General features: G+C 37.1%; 10 protein-coding genes across 10 annotated transcripts; 4 read left to right on the top strand and 6 right to left on the bottom strand.

The window, feature by feature from the left end:
* Positions 1-843: 843 nt before the first annotated feature.
* Positions 844-1683, top strand: MONOS_942 (uncharacterized protein; the record flags this gene model as incomplete). The annotated part of the gene is made up of 2 exons (XM_067879921.1): positions 844-1019; positions 1497-1683. 2 exons carry the CDS (start codon positions 844-846, stop codon positions 1681-1683), a joined length of 363 nt encoding a protein of 120 aa, XP_067728555.1.
* A 1124-nt stretch (positions 1684-2807) lies between these two features.
* MONOS_943 (uncharacterized protein) lies at positions 2808-3680 on the top strand (the record flags this gene model as incomplete). Its single annotated transcript, XM_067879931.1, has 2 exons — positions 2808-2961; positions 3139-3680. 2 exons carry the CDS (start codon positions 2808-2810, stop codon positions 3678-3680), a joined length of 696 nt encoding a protein of 231 aa, XP_067728554.1.
* A 191-nt stretch (positions 3681-3871) lies between these two features.
* MONOS_944 (putative Ubiquitin carboxyl-terminal hydrolase) lies at positions 3872-4351 on the bottom strand (the record flags this gene model as incomplete). The annotated part of the gene is made up of 1 exon (XM_067879942.1): positions 3872-4351. The coding sequence occupies one exon, from the start codon at positions 4349-4351 to the stop codon at positions 3872-3874; it is 480 nt and encodes a 159-aa protein (XP_067728553.1).
* A 126-nt stretch (positions 4352-4477) lies between these two features.
* Positions 4478-4756, bottom strand: MONOS_945 (uncharacterized protein; the record flags this gene model as incomplete). Its single annotated transcript, XM_067879949.1, has 1 exon — positions 4478-4756. One exon carries the CDS (start codon positions 4754-4756, stop codon positions 4478-4480), a length of 279 nt encoding a protein of 92 aa, XP_067728552.1.
* A 36-nt stretch (positions 4757-4792) lies between these two features.
* MONOS_946 (uncharacterized protein) lies at positions 4793-5437 on the bottom strand (the record flags this gene model as incomplete). The annotated part of the gene is made up of 1 exon (XM_067879960.1): positions 4793-5437. The coding sequence occupies one exon, from the start codon at positions 5435-5437 to the stop codon at positions 4793-4795; it is 645 nt and encodes a 214-aa protein (XP_067728551.1).
* Positions 5438-5533: 96 nt separating this feature from the next.
* On the bottom strand, positions 5534-6598 carry MONOS_947 (uncharacterized protein; the record flags this gene model as incomplete). The annotated part of the gene is made up of 2 exons (XM_067879972.1): positions 5534-6020; positions 6267-6598. The coding sequence occupies 2 exons, from the start codon at positions 6596-6598 to the stop codon at positions 5534-5536; spliced, it is 819 nt and encodes a 272-aa protein (XP_067728550.1).
* A 568-nt stretch (positions 6599-7166) lies between these two features.
* On the top strand, positions 7167-8421 carry MONOS_948 (uncharacterized protein; the record flags this gene model as incomplete). Its single annotated transcript, XM_067879984.1, has 2 exons — positions 7167-7302; positions 7685-8421. 2 exons carry the CDS (start codon positions 7167-7169, stop codon positions 8419-8421), a joined length of 873 nt encoding a protein of 290 aa, XP_067728549.1.
* Positions 8422-10178: 1757 nt separating this feature from the next.
* Positions 10179-10970, top strand: MONOS_949 (uncharacterized protein; the record flags this gene model as incomplete). Its single annotated transcript, XM_067879995.1, has 2 exons — positions 10179-10266; positions 10687-10970. The coding sequence occupies 2 exons, from the start codon at positions 10179-10181 to the stop codon at positions 10968-10970; spliced, it is 372 nt and encodes a 123-aa protein (XP_067728548.1).
* Positions 10971-19404: 8434 nt separating this feature from the next.
* On the bottom strand, positions 19405-19737 carry MONOS_950 (uncharacterized protein; the record flags this gene model as incomplete). Its single annotated transcript, XM_067880007.1, has 1 exon — positions 19405-19737. The coding sequence occupies one exon, from the start codon at positions 19735-19737 to the stop codon at positions 19405-19407; it is 333 nt and encodes a 110-aa protein (XP_067728547.1).
* A 484-nt stretch (positions 19738-20221) lies between these two features.
* MONOS_951 (uncharacterized protein) lies at positions 20222-21952 on the bottom strand (the record flags this gene model as incomplete). Its single annotated transcript, XM_067880017.1, has 1 exon — positions 20222-21952. One exon carries the CDS (start codon positions 21950-21952, stop codon positions 20222-20224), a length of 1731 nt encoding a protein of 576 aa, XP_067728546.1.
* Between the last annotated feature and the right edge of the window lie 1161 nt (positions 21953-23113).

Here is a 23113-nt window from a genome sequence, read left to right as displayed (position 1 = left end):
GTTTAATGCAATATTTTCAAAAATTTTTCTCAGTTTTTGTATTTTTCATTTATTTTTTGCATTGTTACAGTTGATTTATAATGAAATGATAACATGAAAAGTTTGGAACAAATCTCAGTGTTTTTCATAAATAAGGCAAAATTTTTTTATTTATGAAAAAAATTATGTTTTGTTCCAAACTTATTCTGCACACATATCACAATGCATATTACATTATGATGCAAAAAAATATTTGCAACGAAATCCGTAATAATAATTTATTTTCATTTTTGAAAACAAATATGCTTTTTAAAGAAATATCAGGAGAATATTCATGAAAGGTGTGATTTGAATATTGTTTGCATTATAATATTATTTGAACTGGTCTTGAAGTTTCACTGAATTGTCTATGCTGCAGATGGAGATTTAATATTAATCGTTAGTATTTTCATCAAATAACTATCATTGAATATTGAAAAAAAACTTTCTCAAACTGATAATTTGATGAAGACACGATAATATGAGGATTTGTTGAATTCTCGAAATTTACATGAAATATTTAAAAGAAGAAGAAAAATCATTGTCTGTATGGAGATAGCTTCATTTCCACCTTTATCATTATCTTCTTTTTTTCCTCTTTCTTTCTACTATTCTTTTCACTCCTTTCAAACACATTCGTCCCTCTCTTCTATCTTCCGTGTTAGTTGTTCACTTTTTTATATATTTTCGTAGAGTGGTCTGTATTTTCCATCGTCTTCTTCATCCTCGTCTCAATCTCAAGCATTACTGCGCAGTCGGCGAGGTTCTGCACAAAAGATTTCTGCTTTTTGATGATCGTGTTTAAAGGCATTGGTATTTCCTTGCATGGCTTGCGTGCTGTTGTGGCGTCGAAGAACGACTGGCTCGACAGAAAAATGGAAAGTGCCACTGATGCACTCTTCTGCTGAGGGAAAGGTGAAGTGCGCAAATGCATGGAAGAAGATTGGGCTGTTGAAGGATGAAATAAAAGACATCAAGAGTGGAAGAATAATGAAATTTAGGTTTAAACAAAAAGGTTTGTTATTTTTTAATGTTTTTTTTAACAATTATTTTTAAAAAAGAAATAGCTTCACGACTTCATTCAATACTCATTAATATTTTCGTTCATTTTCATTTTCATCATCATCATAAACATTTTTATCATCAAAGCCAACACATCACCGAATTTATTTATCCACACTCTCCCACTGCAACACTGAAACCACCAGCATCATCTGCCACTTCGCTTATGTCTCTTCTCTTCAAGCACACTTCTGCTTCCCTGACACTTCTCTTATTTCTCTCTGTCTTCACTCTCTCTGAGATATCTGCCTTTGCAGAATGCACTTGTTCTTCACATGCTAGTTCAGCGCAACCATTAGATGTGTTTGTGGAGCATGTCTTACTTCTTTTAACAGATAAGAAAAACGACAAAATAATATTGCTGCTGATTACACTTTGATGTTTCATCGTGTTGAATGGGCTTGTGCTGTTTGCAGTGGGGAAGATATCTTTTCGGAAGAAGAAGAAGAAGAAGGAGAAGGAAGAGAAGAAGAAGATAGAGGAAGAGAATTTGAAATATCATCCGGAAGAAGAATGGAAGAACGATCGGGTAAAGACTCAATTGAAGGAAGAATAGAGGAAGGATCAGGAAGAGGGAGAGAAGAAGAAGAAGAAGAAGAATAAGAAGTTAGTGAATGTTGATAAAATTGTGAAGTGTTTTTCTGAAGGAAGAGGAAGAAAAGGGTTTTCGAAAGAAGAAGGAAAAGAAGAAGGAAAAGAAGAAGAAGAAGAAGAAGAAGAAGAAGAAGAAGAAGAAGGAGGAGAAGGGGAAGGAGAAGGAGAAGGAGAAGATGATGATGAATATGCTTGTGTAACTGTGCATGTCACAAAAGATAAATGCACCCCCATCCACTTTTCATTCATCTCTCTATTTTGGGTACACAGCAACTCTTCTGACTTGAGGAGCAGCCAGCCAACCCCAATCTGTGTCAAATGCTTCTCCAAAAGCTAAAGATATGACTTATGCTCAGCAACATCGGGACGAATGGAATAAAAACAAGACAAAGCGAGAGAACAAATGGAAGCAACGTGGCTGGGTGCTTTTGTCGAAGAAAAAAAGAACATCACAAAATGACTGCGAAATGATCGAATGAAATGCATCTTCTTGTGAAATTGGAATAGATGGAAGCGAAATTGTGGAAAAGGATGAATCCGAAGCAAAAAGAGAAGTAGGCTTCGTTCCTTTCAAAATCATAAGAATGGAGAGAGAAACAGACGCAGACGGAGACGGGACATTATACAAACAAGAAATGAGAGAGGCCAACAACGCCATTGCTGCTTCACGCGGAACCGGAGGCAGCTCATCCTGATAAGCACTGTTACCATCCAGAGGAGCAAGAGAATACAGCGACTTCACTGCATATGTCCACTTTCCTGACTGCTTTGACAGAGAAGGAGAAAGAAAGTTCTGGCAACGCTGAGGGGAATTGGCGAGGAGGAGCAGCAAAGAGCAAACAGGAGACAGAAAGCAAGCATCGCACATGAAGGCGAACAGATGGACGAATTGGATGGCTTTCTTCTGCTTGGCAGGCAGAAAATCGAGCAGCGATGTGAAGAAGTTGAAGAGCTGATGGACCAAAATGGAGAGGTGTTGCTGTGACAGAGAGGCATCTGTTTTGGACAAATACACTGAGACTGACTTCAGAACAGCAGAAAGGGAGCAGAGGAGCACGCGGAAAAAATACAGACGCAGCTGAGTGTCTTCGCAGCGTAAGAGAAAGGCCTTCGCAATCGACGGCGCACCTGCAATGTCTTCAGCGTCCAGCTTGTTCAGCTCAGGAGCAGTCATTGCACACGCTGCGGTGGATGCAGTTGAACTCTTCTTGTTTTGCTTCCGGGCAAGGCAAGCGTCCCACTCTTTTGCTTCTCCGCTGAGCTACTCAGTTGTGATGTTCTTGATCAGTTTGAACGACAAGTCTGGCGAGCGGACAAGAATCTGCTCCAACTCCATGTTCAACTGCACAAATAGTGCATGATGCACTGAATGGGAGAAGGTGTGAAACAAAAAACGCACCCAGAAAAACATAAAGTCGCGAGAAAAGGTCGGATCTGCCTTTGGCATATTCGGAATACGCATAGCCAGAGAAGCTGAGGCAGATGAGGATGAAGATGATGAGCTTTTGCCAGTAAGTTTTGTTTTTATCAATGATGTGGCAGGTGTTGCAGATGAAGAAGCAGTTGACGATGATCTGGCGTTAGTGGCTGTTGTTGCTGCTTCCTCTTCTTCAGCGTATTGCTCGCATCCAAACTGCTCATACAGCCTTCTCACAAACGCAAAGAATGTGTTTGAGAAGATCTGTCTGTCTCTCACGATGCCCAGCTGTCTCACCAACACACTCTCATCCGCACTACTCATCCCATCTGAAGACGATTTCATTAGCGAATGCTCTGTCAAGGTAGAATCTGCGAACACATCGTCATTTAAAGGAGAACGCATCTTCAGCGGAGACGTGTGGGGTGGTGGAGGATGCATTGCGAAAAGAGGAAAAGAGCCGATTTCTTGTGATACAGTTGGAGGCAGATGGCTCCCTCTTGTCAGTTCATTCAGCTTTGCCGGTGGAATCTGGCTGAGCAGCTGGCGCTCGAGGCTCCAGTCGTCCACAGGCTACTTCCGCTCATAGATGAGGATGTATGCCGAGTACAGCTTGACCGTGTCTGCCTCGCTCAGCAGGCCTAGGCGCTTGTTCTTGAGGATCTCGGGATCGATCAGCGCGGTGTCATCCAGGAAGCTCCCTCCAAAGGCCTCTGCTTTTAGTGTCTCGATAGCAGTTGAAGGGAGCAGCCTGACTCTGTCGTCATTGAACTCATCCCACTAGTGCGGTGCATCTCTTTCTCGTACAAATGAGATGTAGTGTCCAGCAATGGCTGTCCCCGAGTGGTTGATGATGCCCTGCAGACGGTATTTGAAGCAGCTCTCCGGACGCAGCTCGTCTTCACTTTCGTTGTTATGCGGCACCTGCAGATTCTTCAGATTCTCTTTGCGTCCAATCTTTTCCAAGGTGATTGCTGTGTCAGCTATGGAAAACCGCTTCATACTGCTCAGTTTTTCTTCCCTCACCTGCGTCGCCTCCCACGAAAATGGCTCGAGATCCAAGTCCTCCTCAATGGGGAACTCAAACTTGTCGTTGATCTTCACTCTGTTCCCTGTCAGCGGCTGGTAGTCAAAACGCCTGAGGAGAATAATGTGTGTGTTTGGCAGGTCTCTCAGAACTGTCCGGTTGATCACATCAACCGTGTGATTCTTGCCACACTCTTTGCATTCGTAATTCCCAATCTTCGATCCAACAACCATCGACGTCAATGACTCCACCAGACTCTTCTTCCCTTTCACTTCCACCTCGAGCACATTGAAGCCATTCGAATACTACCGCTCGTGCCCGTATCTGCAGACATGCAGGTTCATCATGTGACCCTTCAGTTAGCGCCTGACAATGTTTGGAGCAGCCACTGCGTCCAAATGCATCTCCAGCTTGTCCACAAGACACATGAAGAACTCGTGGATGTCACTATGCACGCCATTCACCACCTGCTTCCTGTCCTGGTAGAGATACACCTCCAGAAACTGCTCAGCATCAATAAACTCCTCCTTGTTCGGATTGTCCTGCAGCTCCCAGAAGAGATAGAGAACAACTCTCCACACAGCGCTGTTCTGCACTTTCTCCTCCTCTGTCACGCTGTGCAGCCTCATCTCTGACATCTTCGTCTCCAGCTCGTCTGGTGGGAGTGTGCTTGTTTATTTGCTCTTCTGCCACTCGCTCAGTACATCTGCTTGTGATGGTCTTGCCAGCTTCTCTAGGGCGCTTCCTTGAAACTGCTCTCCTTCCCACAGAAGAAGCGTGGAGCGCAGCTGAGTGTGCATAAACAGCTGTATAAACAGAGAATTCATGTAGCACAGCGTGCCTGGATTCACAATGCCTCTGTATTTAACCTCTTCGCTTTTCTGAACCCTCTTCTCTTTTTTGTGCAACTTTGCAATCTGCTCGGCTGGTGTGAAGTGGAAAGACGGGTATGTGTTCTTGTCGTTCATAATCTGCATCTCGTTCAAAAGATGCAGCAGACGCTCTGTGTTTGCCTCATTTCCGCTGCACAGCGCAGCAATCAGACTCAAAATGGCCTTTCTGCTCTCTTCGTCTGCCACAAAATGGCTCTGGATGAGTGCCACTTCAGAGTTGCTTCGTGAATGTGACGAGGTCAGCTTCCTCTGCGAATCGCGCTGTGCAATGTTTGAGGGCAAATATGAAGAAGAAGAAGAAACAGAAGCAGAGGGACTGCGCAGCATCTCTTTCCCAGCCATTCCTGGTGGTGAAGCACCAGTTGGAGCAGCAACAGCATCGAATCCAGCAACCAGCTTGTCCATCCACAGATAATCAATGAGCATCAGCCTAAAGGACTTCTCAGGCAGCTTCAAACCAACTTCTGTTTTGATCCATCTTTCCAGTTTTCTCCAGTTATTTTCTGTTGTCCGGTTGTATGCTCAATGAAGCTGAGAAAGCTCGTTTAGAATGACTGTCAGTGCCACTGAAACAGGCAGAAGAGACATCTGGCGCTTCTTTGTGAGATTATTCAGAGAAGACAATGAAGAGGAAGAGAATGGGGAAGAGGAAGAAGAAGGTGATGCTCCTGACAATACATTGATATTCTTATCGTCATCATCATCATCATCACCTCCCACTGACAGACACCTCGGAACATCCATAATCACATCTGCCTGGTATTTTATTACAGCGCCAAGAGACTTAGCCACCCTTGCTGGTATCATCCCTGGCCACTTCGTGTTTATTTCGCTGTTGTTCAGTGCAGAATTCAGCAGCTCAAAGAGCGAAGAGAACAAGACAGCAACGTGGAGCTTCTGCATTCCCCAATGCAAACATGGCCTGCCGAGAACGATGGAGGCAGAGGAGATGTCCAGGAAGGAGGAGAGGAGAGAGACAAGAAGCGGCTCGTGTGGTGTGGAAGGGGCGCTGAAAGGTGAAAGAGCGTAAAGAGAATTGAAGAATGAAAAATGAGAAGGAGAAGGAGGAGAAGAAGAAATTGGCAGTGAAACAATAGCATTTTGAAAAGCAGAAGCAGAAAGTGGCTGAATGACGTCAGCAGCGTCGGAAACAGCGCAGAAGAAGAGAAGGGGAAATGGCTAGAAGGCGCTTGAAAGCAGAAGAGGAAGGACAGAAGAGAAGAAAGAACGGGGCATCACTATGAGCAAAGCAAACAGTTGCTGAATTGTTTCTTCGTCGCTTTCAAAGGAAGATGGAAGAGTTTCAGTAGAAACAGACTTTGACTGCTGAGAGGAATGGCCGAAGGAGGAAAACAAGGAAGAGGAGGAAGAAGATGATGATAATGAGGAGGAGGAGGAGGAGACAGAATGTGAAGATGAGCCATTTGAAGAGAAGCTGACAAGAACTCTTGCAGCATCCAGATAAGATTCAATGAGTGCTGTTGATGAAACTTTTAGTTTCTTCACCAAAGAATAACCAGGAGCAGATAAAGAAGAAATAGATGATGAAGATGAAGATGAAGAAGCAAATGAAGGCAAAGACAACATTTGCCTATTAGCCAAAGCAGAAGACAACAAGGGATTAGCAAAGATTCCGTTGCAATGTTTTCAAACCCATCCTCTTAATGAAGTTTCTTCTTTGATCCTTCTGTCTATTTCCTCTCAGAATCAGCAGTGAGCAAGAGAAGCAGACGAGGCACACGCAGTTCGGGCGGAGGGACACACAGTTCAGCATTCAGAGAGAGGTAAGAGATATTCAATGGCTGGATAGCTACGGGGCATAGGTCGCTGAAAGCGAAAGAGGAAGAAGAGGGAGAAGAGGGAGAAGAGGAAGAAGAGGAAGAAGAGGAAGAAGAAGGAGGAGAAGAGAAAGAAGGAGAAGAAAAAGAAAAAGAAAAAGAAAAAAGAGATAACAAAAGAGCGAAAGTTTCCTCGAAAGCAGAGAGAAGCACACGGAGCAGAGCGAAAAGCTTGCGAAAGAGAGAAAAAGAAGATGGAACTTGTGATGGACAGCCACGACACGCTCGCAAAGGAGGCACAGGTGATAAATATGGCAGAGAGCTCGCTTCTTGCTTGCATTCTGATGCAGCTTGTGAATCAATACGGAAAAGTCTAAATGATCTCCCCGAAGAAGAAGCCAGGTGTGACCAGAGAGATAAACGAAGCTGCTATTTCTTTTGAGATGGAAAAAAAAGCAGGCTATCTCGAACAGAAAGCGGATCAATGCATTCGATTTCGTCTGCCTCTCGTTCGTTTGATTCGCTAACTTCTTCAATTCCCAGGCAGCCTTCATCATCTTCTGCGCAAATGTCGAATTATTTTTCTCCTTTTTCATCATTTTCACATTTGTCTTCGTCTTCTCATTCTTCTTTGCCTTTTTCTGCTTCTTCACCTTCTCCTCTATAGTCATTATAACACTTTTCCTCGTCTTCTCCACTTCTTGCTTCTTAATTTCTTTCAACTGCTTCAACTCCTTCCTCTTCATCCCCGACATCACCTTCAGATGGAATATCTCCAACTTCTCAGGATTTTGCATCTCCACCCCGAGACAAAATACACAAATTATTTTTCTAACTCTGTCGGCGACTCGTTCGAGTTCTTCTACCAAATGCCAAGGATTTTCTTATTCGTCAGGAGGAGCAAATGCTCATTCATCATTGGACTCCTCGACTTCATTCGGGATGCCTTATCTTCTTTTCCCACCGACTGGGCCACTTCCAATTTCCCAGCAGATCCCCTCAAATCGTTACAATCGACATCCACAAGGATCATCTTCACAGAGCGTGTCTGTTGAGAATGTTGTGCCACTGGGTGTCTCTTCTGCTTCATTTATTTCGTCTGCTAATGTGGCTGAGAAGATTCCGTCTGTGATACCCATAGCAGGAATTTCTGGAAACCCTCCGCTGACAGGTTTCACCATACTTCTAACACAAATGACGCAAGCTTTCCTGCCTCCTTCATATCCCTCTCGAATAGCACCATTCTTTTCTCCTTCTGGGCTATTCCACCGCACAAATCACTCATCATTCTCGACCTTTTCTGCTCTTTCATCATATTCCTCCACTTCATCATCTCATCCACCAAATGGAGGCAATTTTCTTTCGAGTTCTCAGAAAACATCTCATCAAGCTAGAGATCAAACTGATAAGAACATCCAAAAACCATCTGCTTTCTGTTGTTTGTCATCATCTGCAGCATCTGAATATAAAAGTATTAATAATAATTATTATAATAACTGCAATAACAACAACATTAGCAACAAGCAGATTTCATCAACCGAAATGAGCAAAGGAAAGGAAACAGAAGCTGATGGCAATGCAAACACTCATATCATCAGCATAAACACTGCACAATCATCTCATGATTTATGATCCACTTCGCAAAAATCTTCTTCTTCTTCTTCCTTGCCTTCTACACAACCCACATCCACTTTGCATGATGGCCAATCCCTCAGCAGTTTATTCTGAATAAAGGAGAATTGATTAATGTGAACAATTACACATATCTGATGAGGTTCAAATTTCATCGAAAAAAAGGAAGAAAATAAAAAGGAAATACAAATGATTCGCAAATCAAAAGTGTGTTTTTATTCACTGTATTTATTTTGTCATTTTCATTAATTATTTTGTTTTCCATAATTTTTTCCCATCAAGCTGTTGATGATTGGAAACTTTTTTGACTTGCCTCGTGCAAGCAAAACTCGTAAAGCCGATAAAGTTTTAGAAGCTTTGGAGTCCGCTGCACCATCCGACCCCGTGGGGTGTTTTCTTTATTTTATTTTTCACTACAAAAAAGGAAAGCCATTCCAAGAGGCAATCCAGACCCGCTTTGAAGGTTTTTTTTATTTTTATTATCATTAAAGCGTTAAACAAATATATGTGTGATTATTTTTGAAATCATAACTTTTTTCGGAGTGTGAATAATTTATTGGTTTTCTGCTATTTGCTCAAAGGTTTTGATTCAAATGTTCCGTGCTTTTCAATTGTGACAAACGCTGATATTTGAGATAAAAATTATATGCAATAATCTGTTTGTTGTATTTCCACTTTTCAAAATTCATTCAAAAACATTTGATGCTTTTTTTCATTCCGAAATTGTTCACAGAAAAAATCTAGTCTCAAAAATAATTACCCATATTTTATTTTTTTATGTTATTATTCTTATTATTATTATTCGTTAAAAGAGAAAACCACAAAATTTTTATCAAATATCGGTGAAGTGCGTAAAAGAAGCCCCTTGAACCTTCGGGTTCAGCTTCTTTGTTGTGCTTCTTCGTTGTTTTCATATCAAGAATTGAATCAAGAAGGCTGAGGTATTTCTCCCGGAGAATATTACTATTCACGGGAGAAAAACAAAGCCCCAGCACCTACAGCTTTATCAAGCAGTGATAAAGATGTTCTTTCAATAAGAAGTTTTTTTTTAATATTTCCTTATAATATTAATTTTTTTATCATTAATTATTTTAATTATTATTTTGTTTCTAATAAAAAAAAATGTGTTTTATTGAATGATATTATTTTTTTGATGAAAAAGAGTTTCGAATGGCAGAAAGCTGGCTTTTTATCCATAGCTCTTGCAGCTGCGAAAACTCAAGAAGAAAAAAAAACAACTTTGATTTTTGTTTAAATTTTTTTTCATTAATTTTTTTTAAAATTATCATTTATTATTGTTTTTGTTGAACTTTCAAACATTTATTAAAGCGAACAATTTTACAGAAAAACAAAATGCAGAAGTTAAGAAGCGATGTTGTGAAGCATGTTTAAAAAAAAATAAAAAAGAAGAATTAGAAAAAGAAAATTTTGAAAAGAAAAAACAAAAAGAAATAAAAAAGAAAAAAAATTTATATAAAAGAAACTACATACAATAAAAAAAAGTAAGAAATAAAATATATGAATCAAAAAAAATAAATTATGAAAAAATAACAACACAAAATAACAAAAAAGAAAATGATCAAACAAAAAAATTAACAATTAAAAGATGTATAGAAAATAAAAATAATAATATAAAAACAAACCAAATCAACATAAAAAATATTCCATATAATATTTCAATCCATGCAAGTAATTCAAATTCATGTGTTTCAACAATCACAAATAAGGATGAAGCTTTTAATACAACAAATCAGCTCATGGATAAAAAGTTATCAGGATGCATTACAATAGTTGATGGAGGGGTTTCTGGGTGCATTACTGGAGTTGATGGAGGGGTTTCTGGAGGTGCAGTTGGAGTACTAAATTCAATTATTGAAATTTTCTTCAACAATGCAATTTTAAAAAATTAATTTGCAAATAATTTTTATTTAAAAGAGAATTATTTCGATGACAGCATGAATAAAGTCAAAACCATGAAAAATAATATATCAATTAATGACTTTTATACAATAAAGATAAGAAAAAAACTTATAAAAGAAAAAATAATAACAGAAAAAAAAGAAAAAAAAGATAATGAATTTAAAGAAGATAAAAAAACAGATAATATAATTAACATCAAATTAGAAAATAAAAAAACCAATACACATGATAATAGTATTTTATCTCAATATTTATCTTTGCAAAATTTTTATTCAAATATAACCTTTTGTCATACTAACATTCACAATTTTTCCTTCGACGGGGCCGATGCAACAAACTGTGAAGCTGCAAGCGAAGCCAATGCTGAAAGTTGTAACTCTGCGAGCGGGGCTGGTTTGGATGGATTTGGTGCATCGAGCGGGGCAGACGTGTTTGGAGCTGGAGGTGGAAGGGATGTTTGTGGGCTTGGAGCTGGAGGTGGAAGGGATGTTTGTGGGCTTGGAGCTAGAGGTGGAATGGAAGAAGAGTTGGATGGAGGAGAAGGTGGAATGGAAGGAGGATTTGATGGAGGGAGGGATGAAGGAAATGTTGAAGGAAATTCAGAAAATAATATGGGTGATTTTTTTTGATATCATAAAAAAATACGACATTTGATCATAACCATATTAAATATTTATCAGTTAAAAAAAATTTATCTTACTGGTTTATTAACAAAAAATTACAACTTTTATTATGAAAATGATAAAAAATAATTGGTTATTTTTTAATGTTGAATAAAGTTCTTTAAAGGTACTTGATAATGTGCATCTTTGTGTTTTCAAAAACTTGAATTTTAAAAATGTCGGAATTATTTATCCAAGAAATTTGGTAACTTCATTTCGGCAAATACGTGAATGAACTGCAACAACAGTACTTTCTTTCAATGAATAATCACTTATAAAAGAAATCCTTGCAACAAGACTGGTTGTAATGAAAACGAATAACGATTTCACTTTCATTCCATCAAATAAAGAACATTAATAAAAAAAAGTCATTTTGTTCGAAAAACGTCACCAAGTTTGATCCAAACAAAAAACTGCAATATCTCATAAACCTTGATTTAACATTAGATGCTATTTGTTGTTCATCGTTGATTCACTCGCTTCAGGAAGTCACAATTCTCGATGAGCTGTTAGTTGAGAAAAAAAATGAAAAAGAAAGAAAGAAAAGCATGACGAAAAATAATGAATTGATCATCAATTCCATTCAACAAATGCATTAATTGTGCAAGGGCCCAAAAGAAATATTTTCAAGATACGCTGTTTGTTCGAGATTCTCTGTAATAACAAAATAACAATAACAAAAAACATCAAATAAAAAATGAACATTTAACCAATCGAATAAATAAACAAATAAACAAAGAGAGAGATAAAGAGATAGATAGTCAGAAAATTATAAACAAAAAAGACAAATATGAATATCAGAAAAACAACTGATGCAATAATAAATATTCATTATTGAGATCGACAAAAACAAAAAACAATCAAACAAATGTTAGAAAAGAATAGAAAATATAATAAAAAAGAAAGTTGTTATATCAATTCTAAAAAAAAAGAATTGATAAAAATACAAAAACAAAAAATGAAAAAGGGAGAAAAAATCAAAGGAGAAGAAAAGAATGAACATAGTAATAAACGGAAAATAAAACACTGAAAGGAGAGGAAAGAGTTAACAAAAGAATAAAATGAAAGAAAAAACAGAGAAAAAATGGAATATTGAAAAAAAAACATGGATTGTAAAAGATAAAAACAGACAACAAATGAAAAATTGGATATTAGATGTTTGGATAAAAAATATTAAATTTGGATATAAAATAAAAAAATAAAGTGAAAGAGAAGGAAAAAATAAAGACTTTCAGATAAAGGTCAATGATAATAGAAAATTTAATAAAATTGGGGATGAAAATAAATGAAGGAAAAAATTTTTGGAAAATAACGAGAAACTGAAGAAATGAAATAAAAAATGAAAAAAAAAAAAAAAAAAACAATTATCGTGGAGACTTTCAGAAACAAAACAAACGAAAACAAAAAGAAAAAGAGAACAAGTAAATTGTTTGGGAAAGGTGATTGAAAAACTATATGACGAAAATTAAGAAAAAAACAAAAAAAGAACAAGTTGAGTTCATAATAAATACAAAAAGAAAAAAAGGAAAGAAGATAGATAAAAAGGAAAGGATAGGGATAATTTTTCAAAAACAAAAACAAAAAGAAAGGTCAACACTGAAAAAATATATGAAAAGATGAAAGAAGAGAAGTGAATAGAAGAGAAGTAAATAGAAAAGAAGAGAAGAGAAGAGAAGAGAAAAGAAATGAAGAGAAGAGAAGAGAAAAGAAGAGATGAGGAGAGAAGAGAAGAAAAGAGGAGAGGAGAGAAGAGAAGAGGAGAGAATAGAAAAGAAGAGAAGAGAAAAGAAAAGAAGAGAAGAGAAGAGAAGAGGAGAGGAGAGAAGAGGAGAGGAGATAAGAGAAGAGGAGAGAAGAGGAGAGGAGAGAAGAGAAGAGGAGAGAAGAGGAGAGGAGATAAGAGAAGAGGAGAGAAGAGGAGAGAAGAGAAGAGAAGAGGAGAGAAGAGAAGAGAAGAGGAGAGAAGAGGAGAGAAGAGAAGAGAAGAGAAGAGGAGAGGAGAGAAGAGAAAAGAAGAGAAGAGGAGAGGAGAGGAGAGAAGAGGAGAGGAGATAAGAGGAGAGAAGAGAAGAGAAGAGAAGAGAGAACAATATTTATTGATAAGTGTTTATCATTATCTGAGTTGTTTTTTGAATAACAATAATTGTTTGAATCGCGCACCTGGGAGGCAACAGGCCGTATCCAAGTCCGTATATGAAAGCAACCACTTTCATATATATTGCCTGTTGTCATGTCTAACATCAAACCCTATTTGAAGTTGGCTGAGCATACGCAATCATGCCTCGTTATGTGTTAAATGTTGAAGAACAGTAAGAATCAGAAGAATTAAAGGAAAAATCTTGAAAAGAATTGTTTGAAATATTACAAAAACCAAAAGCATCACAAACACCGCAACAATTGAAACCACCAAAACCTTTCCCCAACAAAGAATTATTGCATTTATAACAAGAACAATTATTAAAAAAAGAAATCGAATCAAAAACAGAACAATCTCGAACAAGAACATGCCTTTTTTCAAATAATTCTTTTGTAGTCCTTGACAACGAAAAAGCGTTTGTTGGTTTGATTTGGTTATCAAAAGTTTTTCTTTCGTTTGTTGTTTTTTCTTTCTTGAACACTGTTTTCACCTCAATTAAAGCTCGCTGAGATAAATGACTGCTCACCGAAGCAGATATGCATTTTCCTTTTCTTTCGAAGCACAAATAACATTTCATGTGATCAATTATCAATGAGGGCCAAACGGATCTGTTTGATGGTATGTATTCTTCGAAAAATCTTTGATGAATTATACTTTTCATGTCATTTTGAAGGATATTTGATGAAATATGTTGTTGATGTTCATTAGCCAGTCTTCGATTGCCACAAAAATTTGAAGAGTTGAAATGAGCTGAAAAAAAAGACAACAACTGAGGAAGTGTTTCAATATTTTCATCCACGTTATTGTTTATTAAGTTAACCAAAGTTCCGAATTCTCCATCGCAGACATTTTTGCCATGATGCTCTGCAAAGAAATTCAGCTCTGTATTTTTTTTGTGAAATACTTGTGAGTTTGGAGAAAGAATAAAACTCAACAAGAATCGGTTCCTATTATGTGGACCAGAATCACAAAAAAATTTGACTGTTTTCACATTGTTGTAAGCAGGCCTTTTGAAAATAGATTCGAGACAATCAAAAACGAAGCGATGATCATTGGTTAAGCAATGAGAGAAAAAGTTATAAGTATATTTGGATAAATGGCAATCAACAAATTGATATGTGATAACTGTAAACTGAGATATTTGGTTGTACTGGTAGAATTCTTGCTGAAGTTGAACGTTTCGAAGTGGAAGCTTCCATTTTTCTTTAAAATCAAATACACAAACAACTTCACCTTCTTTGACATTATGAACGCATTGATTGTAGTATTCCCTTTGCCAATTTGCAAATAGTTTATGTTCCTTTAAAGATTTCATTGTCGATAATTCCTTTTCGGTCAGAATTTGTGAGGAATAGGATAATTGATGTTTCTTTTCTAAAGATTGCAAATGTTGACAATAACCACACATGTCCGTCCTTTTCCTTGCTTTTACAAAATTTTTTGTAAGTTTGTAAAAGTATGATAATGATAGTTTGATACTTGTTTCATTAACAAAATCTTTCCAAAGCTGATTTTTTGGAATGAATATTAGTCTTTTTTCCTCAGGAGAAAAAATCAGTGGGACATGCCTTGAATTTGTGAACAAATTCTGTTGAAGAAAAGTTGAAGATGTGTTTTTAGAAACAGAGGAAAAAATGTTGCAATCGATTGATGAAAATTGAGCTCCTTTTGAAACAGATGAGATTTTGCGGAGTTAAGAAGAAGAATTGGTAGCTGAATCAAGTGAGGAAGAGAATGGAAGAGTTGAGGATTTTTCATTTTTAAATGAAGATGATAAAGAGTTGATTGCCTTATTATTGTTATGATATGTTGAGTGAATTGATTTGTTAAGTTCTGGTTTTGAAGAATTGTCGTTTTCATTTGAAAATAATGCAAGGGAAGAACATGATGGTTTCCTCGGACAAAACGAATGAGTTGTGTGATGTGATTTTATATTGCCTGAAAAATTCGAATGAAAAAGGATATTCAATGAGTTTTCAATTGATTGCAACGAAGGGTGAAATGAATCGAGCACAGCATTTTGAGCTTTTGGCGAAAGAAATAAGTGAGGTAATTTTGAAGAAGCATTTCCTTTTGTTGAAGTGTAATTCTGCATCTGAACATTGTTTGAGATGAGTGGACTGGTAGTGTGAATAGTGGAAGGTGAAATGATTTCTTTATTATACAGGTAAACAACACTTTTATTATCATCTTCGATTTCATTTGTTGTTTCAGAATCCCTTCTTGTTTTATATTTCAAAATTGACTTGTCTACCAATGGATTTCCAACCGAATAAACAGAGGTGATAATCTGATTGTTTTGGGAATTAAGCTTTTGAGATGGAGAAGTTGACAAAGTTGAAGTGAGATTTGAAGGAGGTGAAAAGGATGTACGTGAGGATAATAAATCTTTTTCTGAATTTGAAAAAAAAGAAATAGATGAATTGAAAGGATTTGGATTATGATCAAAGAATAATGAAGTTGTCGATTTCCCATTTTTATCAGTTGATGAGAGACGGTAATTTCTTATTGGTTGAAATGAAGATTGAATTGATGAAGATGATGAATATGAAATGTTTGAAGAGTCACAGTCTTTTGGTTTATTATTTGGATAATTGGAAGAAATAGTTTGTTGAGTTTCTAACGGTTGAGATGAAGAATCAATTGATTTTGTTAACGGATTTGGAGATATATCATCAATTCCTCCTTTGAACAAATTGTTAATGTGAGTGGAAGATTCTTCAATTAAATAAAGTGAAAATGATGGTCTATATCCTTCTTTGAACAATAATTTCCAACTGGAATCATATTCTTCCTTTCTCAAAGTTCGAGTGCAAGCATCATTACATATGGTCCAATATTCTTTTGATCCATCCTTTGAAAGAACAAATGATATGTAGTGGCCATGGTTTTGGTCTATTCTTTTGAAAAGAATTTGTCCCATAAACTTGTAACATGCATTTTGCATTGATTTAACTGAAGGATTGATTCTTGAAAAATGTTCGTTGCACGACTTGTGAACTGTTTGACAGTTATTTTCGTCTGAATCAAAAATTCTCATCTTTGGGGGAATGACGTTAGGAGAATAATTGTATTCGTGAGATATCCCTAATAGTTTCGGAAATTTTGATATGACATTCCATTTTTGAAATTCACACTTTTCCTGACATTTTTCACAGAACACTTTGTTTGGGTGCCTCATTTTTTCTTTTGCAAAAAAATTGATAAATCCTGTGTAAATTGAAGCATTGTTGATAATCACATAATTAGAAAAACCTAAATTGCTTGACGACAAAGTACCGCATTTCAAACATTTCTTGAAAATTAACCCATCGACGCTCGTCAATTGTTTGTCAACCAAATCGTCTTTCAAAAGCATTTCCATTAAATGATCAAATGCTTCACAAACATTTTGCTGCTGTCTTTTGCCTCGCGAAAACGAAATGTCCCACTTATCAATTAATTCTGATGTCCAAGATGAAATAGGTGAGTGATTGCAAATGAGCTCATTACAAACGTTTATCAACTCCGCAGAAATTCCACTTCTCACGTTGTAATTTTCCTTTATTATACAGGAATGCATAACTGTTGATAAACATTGAAGAATTGATGAAAGGTAACAAGTGTTCCCTAAATTCCTTAGCCCCAACCTTTTGGTGATGAAATGATCGCTATTAACAATTGCCTGCTCTTTGATTGCAATTGATTTATTAGTTTTTATTCCACAGTTTTCGTTCCTTTCCTTTGAATCTTTGTCTTCTTTGCTGATAATTGAGTTCATTGTATCAAAATGCATATCACTCCGAAAACAGGTTTTATTTTCTTGTGATGATTCTGTATTTTTAGTGACCTTTTGAATAAGAATTGGTGAGACGAATGAAGACGTTGATGCTGGATTGAAATATCTTTCTTCTTGAACATCGTGATGAAGCACTAATTTTGAACTGGAAGAATCCGTTCTAATTAAATGATCTAATTTTTTGATTTTGAATGCATTAGCATTTTGATGTTTCAAATTCTTTTCTAAAAAATATCGAAGTTCATGAGGCTTCACAAGTGTAGGCGAAGGAGGAGCATGAAGAAGATTTCCGTCATCAAAACTTTGGTTCTTGACTGATAAATTGCTGGATGTTGAGGATTTTCTGTTGACATTTTTTGACTGATCAGTCAATGAGTTAACATGCTGATGCAGTTTATCATCTTTAATGTGAGCGACATGATGATCTATTTCCGATTTCGTAATGTTAATATGTAATTTGGGTTTCAAATCGAATTCAGGCTTTATCTTGATTTCTTTATTCCAAATTTCTTCGTCCAAGCTCTCTTCATATTTTTCATATTTTTGCTTTTTCTTTTTCGTAATTGATGATGAAATTTCTGATGAATGGTTTTTCATCCATTCATTCCCCACGCACCAATCTGAATAATTCAAGCCTTTAGAAAATGAAAATCAGACACAATCATAGAAATGAAATGAATGAAAACCAAATACCTTTTCTACGTGAAGGAATTTTTGGAGGAATGGGGATTTTTATTTCGTCTCGGTTTTTTTTTCTCGTTTGCTTTGCATGATTTATTTTTCCTTGTGTCACGTCATACCCAAAGGAAAGCAAACGATCGCAATTGTGATGTTTTGATAAAGCTTGCTTCATTGTCGTTTGAGTGTGAACTGGGGCGTTATTGTAGGCTGTTGCTAGCTCTTCAAGAAGTTCATGAAACTCTCCTATTTTCACGTTTGCATTTAATAAAAATAAAAACAAATCAATATAAAAGTGCATATAAATGAATTTTCGCATAACTTTGAAATCAAAAAAATAAAGAACCACACCATTTATCCTCTTTTTCACTTCTTCCGCAAAGGATGCTGCGCGGCGGTTCCTTGTGAGGATATACAGCAACAGTTCCACCTTGTCCTTTCCCCCAATGCGCTCAACCTCTTCCCACAAAACATCTGCTCTTGAATAAAGAGTTGATCGTTGAAGATTTGATGTTGAAACATTCATTATGATTGCGACCTTCTTATGGGATAAAAGATTTTTTTCTTGAAGAAAAGCAAAAAGAAAATGAATAAATATCCTCTTTAAATTAATTAAAACAAATTCTGCTTTGAAAATTTTACGAAATATGATTTTCGCATCCAACTGAGGAAGCAGTTCAATCGAAATGCATTTTTTTGATTTAGACAATTACAGATCAATACGGAATCATTGTTATTCAATAACAATGAACGTAAATGAATATTTGTTCTTTCAGAAGGATTAATGAAATCAGCAGCTGGAGAAGAAATTGGTAGTTGTTTTTGATATGAAAGGATGATTTCACACAACACTCCACGGGAACAGTGGATAAAAGAAGTTCATTCTCTTGAATCACTTTTTGAAAACACTCTTTTCAAAAAAGGTTAATGAAAAATAGGAGAATAAGAGGATGAGACAATTTTGAGTGAAATACATGAAACTGTGACATTTCAAAAAAAAAAAAAATATATGCACTGCTTGAAGAAAGAAGAATGCGATTATTGAAAAGAGGAATTTTCGACGATCTGTTTCGAACGGAACCAGGAAAAGGAATACGAGTCGAATGCTTCGTGAGTATTTGTTCACCTCTCTTGAAATATAAACGCCTATAGCGTCTGCAGAAAGAAATTTCAACGCAAAAGCATTTTTCTCCATTTTCTTTTTGGAATTAACCGGAAGTTATTCGAAGGTATGTTCTTGGACTGTCTGACTATCACGCATCACTAGATCTGCAAACGGCTATGTGAGCTGTCGTGTGAAATCAGGGATATGAAAATTGCAAGCATAAGGTCTAACTGACAAAGTGATTTTGGGAGCAGCATCCATTTTTGCCACATGAAGAGCACAGTCTTCAGCTGTCTTCAGGATTATCGTTGTTCAAAAGAATTCACATAGCTTCTTTCATCACAAAAAGCGTCCACAACTTGTGCAAACAGAAAAACTATCATCTGAGTCATGCATCCTCGTGCTGGACAATTCACAAATGTTTCTTCATCCACTTCATCATTGTCACTTTCGTTCCTTTTTCCATCCTCAATCTTTTTTGATGATGAAAAAAGAAATGATTACTTTTATTTTGATTCTACTGCTAATGTTCCCCTCATTTCAATTGATGTTGGAGACGAAGAGAAGAAGATCGTATGTTTCTTATCTTCGGTTTTTGCTTCCACTTAATTGAGAAAAGGAAGCTTCTTCAGATCCTCAGAAAATGTTACCTCTTTTGTTGCATTCAAAATGTAACAGCAATGGATATGATTCATTGTTATTATCATATTCTTCTTCCTTGACTTCTAATTTTCGCTTTTTTCCTCTTCCTCTTCCTCTTCCTCTTCCTCTTCCTCTTCCTCTTCCTCTTCCTCTTCCTCTTCCTCTTCCTCTTCCTCTTCCTCTTCCTCTTCCTCTTCCTCTTCCTCTTCCTCTTCCTCTTCCTCTTCCTCTTCCTCTTCCTCTTCCTCTTCCTCTTCCTCTTCCTCTTCCTCTTCCTCTTCCTCTTCCTCTTCCTCTTCCTCTTCCTCTTCTTCTTCTTCTTCGTCTTTTCTCCTTCGTTCAATGCCATCTTTAACGGTGACTGTCTTTTCGTTGCGTTCATTTGCCTGCTCATCTTCTGCTTCACTTAACTTCATCTTCTGTTTGATCAACACTATTCCTGCAGACACAAATAATTCATTCTCCAAGGAGGGCTCAATCACTTTCTTGTCAGCTTTGGCCTCCTTTTTCCACTCCTCCTCCTCCTCCTCCTCTTCTTCTTCTTCTTATGAAACAATCTCCTCTTCTCTCTTCTCCTCCAAAAGATCCACTCTTGCGCACTCTTGCTCTAAATGGTAAATCGAAAGTTCTGTTTTATTAGTTGAAAAGGCAGGTATGATAAAGAGACTGGATGTCTGCCGAAGCAACATCCACAGTTGCTTCAAGCTCTGCTTTCTTTCTGCTGATGATTTGGAATGGATCTTTGTCTTTTGAGAAGGTGAAAAAGAAGAAGAAGATAGATAGAACTGGCTCAGAGAACAATGGTTTTGAGACATTCATATTTATGATCTCCACACCAACCATCAACAGTTGCGATAGCGGAACTATTAACGCTGACGCTACATCTCGTTTCCTGAAGAAATATTCGCGGCGATCACAACATCCTCCAATGAGAGTAACCCACTCCCATCAGACACCACAACCACACTCGGTGAAGTTTCTGCTCTAGAGTTACAATCAACTCTCAAATGACTCATTCCAAGATGACCTGTCGTCACACTGAACAGCGCTTCTGCTGTTGAAAGTGTTCCTGTTCCAATCGAACATTTCTCTTTGTCTTTCCCAATGACTGAAATCTTCTTTTCCCCAATATCAATTGTTTCTGTCTCGCTTGTGTGATTCCCTTCCATCAGCGTGACTGACAGGCTCACCTGGATAACGCTCTTTTCAACTGCAACACCAATGGTTCTGCATGCATATGATTCATTCGCCCCACAAAACTCTTCTGCGTTTCCTCCGCTCACAGCCACAAATCGATTGAGAATCCCTCTCTTCAGCCAATCCTTCTTTTCTGTGTGCTGAAATGTCCAACCCGTTGAACTCGAATAATCATGTCCATAACACACTCTCTTCTCGTCTGTGTTTGTGGTGTAGCATTCATAGAACGGATTGTCTGAATTCAAAATGATATTATAATAATCCAGATATACCATATCGTGGCCAAGTAGGGGATTGGCTGAGCATTTGCATCCGTGGAAGAAGAGGAAATAACAATAAACTCTATCTTTTGATGCTGTTGGTCTGTTTGGATGCAATCTCAAACCTCCTCCATGTGATGCCGCTGAACATGAAATAAACTGAATGCTCCTCATTTTGAATTGGACTGGTACATTATATAAACTAATACCCCCACCATATGAATTTGTAACCGAACATGAAGTGAAACCGCAGTCAAACATACAAGCACTCTCCCCTTCTCCATTTTCTGTTGGAATGCATCCTATTCCTGAAACATTAAAATTATCAAGATAAAGTCTTCCTCCACCACTTCTTGCTTTGAAAGTCTGGAATTCACATCCGCTGATCCGAACACACGATGAAATTACATATATGCACATTTCTCCTCCAATCCATGTTTGAGCAGTGCATGCATTGAATGTGTTATTTTCGATATCCACAGAATTAATGCTATAGCAACTAATACCTCCACCGCACCAATGCGCGACACATTCATTGAATGCACAATGCGAAACTGAAACAGCGGCCGACGACTGGCTGTACATGCAGATTGCCCCTCCGCTCGATATTCCATCGGTATACGAGTCGCTTTCTCCTGTTGTCCTCGATCCACTCCACTCACACAAAATAAATGAATTAGCTCCATTGAATGTTTCGTTCTGTCTGTCTGGCTTCAATGGCGCCTCTGTAGTTCCTTTGCATACAACATTCCTTGTCCGACAACACCCAATAAATGAGGTGTTTGAGGCAGACAAGGAGGCCAAGGGATTGTTCAGAGAGGGAACAATTCCGCCATCATATGCATCATAGACCGATGAGAATGAGCAGCTACTCATAAAACATGTGGTTTGGGTTGACATAGTTGCTGTAGATGAACATGCATCATTTGCTGTTGAGATGTTGAAAAATGTCAGGAGAGAGAGATACAAGTGGCATTGAGGGTGATGAGAGGAATGCGGCTGAAGATGAGATAAGAGATTCGCATATCGAAACACTTCCTTCTTTGCCTCCTTCTCTTCTCGTTGCTCTTGTTGCAATAAAACTATATATCCTAATGTGGTCGTATCCCTTTTCCTGCATTTTGCACCTTCTTCATCGTCTGCTTTCCCCATATCCCTTTTTCTTCTGTTGTAATCTTCTGCTTGTTTTCAAAAATCCATTTTCTTTCATTGCTTTTGAATGTTCGCGCAAAAGCCCCTATTATTATTTTTGAAAGATATTCAACAATACAAAAATAAAAATACAAAAATACAAAAAAAAAAAATAAATAAATAAAATATATATGTATTTAAAACATAAAAAATATAATATGAAATATGAAAACCTCTGTACCATTTTCTTTTTGAAATCTTCTGATTCACCTTTCGCCTCTTCCTCTTTTTCTCCTCAAATTCATATCAAATATCTTCTTCAACCATTTCTTCAATTTTCTGATTTTTCTTTTATCACATCTCCTTCTTTTCAAATCGCTGCAAAGATCATTAATTCCCTCCTCTTCTATCAATTTCGTTTATTTCCTCTTGCTCATTCATCTATATACCCTTTATTCGTCTCCTTCTGCAATCTTTTTGCAATGCATGTGCTTGCATTCGCATTATCCCAGCGATAATCACAATACCTGAATAATGCAATGAAAATAAGAAAATATATTGCAATCCGAAAAAATAAAATGATGAGATTTCAAAAAATTAAAAAAAACGAAGAAAGAAAGAAAAGATGAAAGAAAAAAAGAATAATATTGCACACATCCAAAATATGCATAAATTTTGCAGCATCTTTTTCAACTCATCAAATCGAGAATCTTCTTCGGCGTCTTCCGTTATTCCCTCATTTTCCCCATTACAATCTAGCAACCCTCTTTTCTCTTTTCACCTTAATCAATCCATCCCTTCCTCTTCTGCAGCATGCCCTCCTTCTCCCTCTTCCGTTTTCCTCTCAAATCTTTCTGAAGTCTCCGAAAATACCAGCAGATAAAGTAATAATCCTAACTATTTCCGCAGTTTCACCAAAAAGCTTCTCTTGTTCATGTTTCTGCTTCTCTCTCCTCAATCTCTCTTCAAAACAGTCTCCATTTATGCTTTTCTACTCCTTCCTATGCCTCATCTTCCTCGTCTGCCTCTTCTCCTCCAAAACAAATCCAAACTCTCTTTTGATGAGCAGCATCCACTGCGCGCAAACACCAATAGATGCATCGAGCAAAATGCTTCATTCTCTAGTAAAAAATGATATTCAAGCAGAGGAGACTGCAATAGCAGAGGATAAAAGTTGATGAT

Source organism: Monocercomonoides exilis, assembly GCF_001643675.1.
Source record: "Monocercomonoides exilis strain PA203 chromosome Unknown scaffold19-1596985, whole genome shotgun sequence".
Classification (NCBI taxonomy): Eukaryota; Preaxostyla; order Oxymonadida; family Polymastigidae; genus Monocercomonoides; species Monocercomonoides exilis.
The sequence above is the reverse complement of the archived record's forward strand: the minus strand, read 5'-3'. Positions and strand labels throughout refer to the sequence as shown.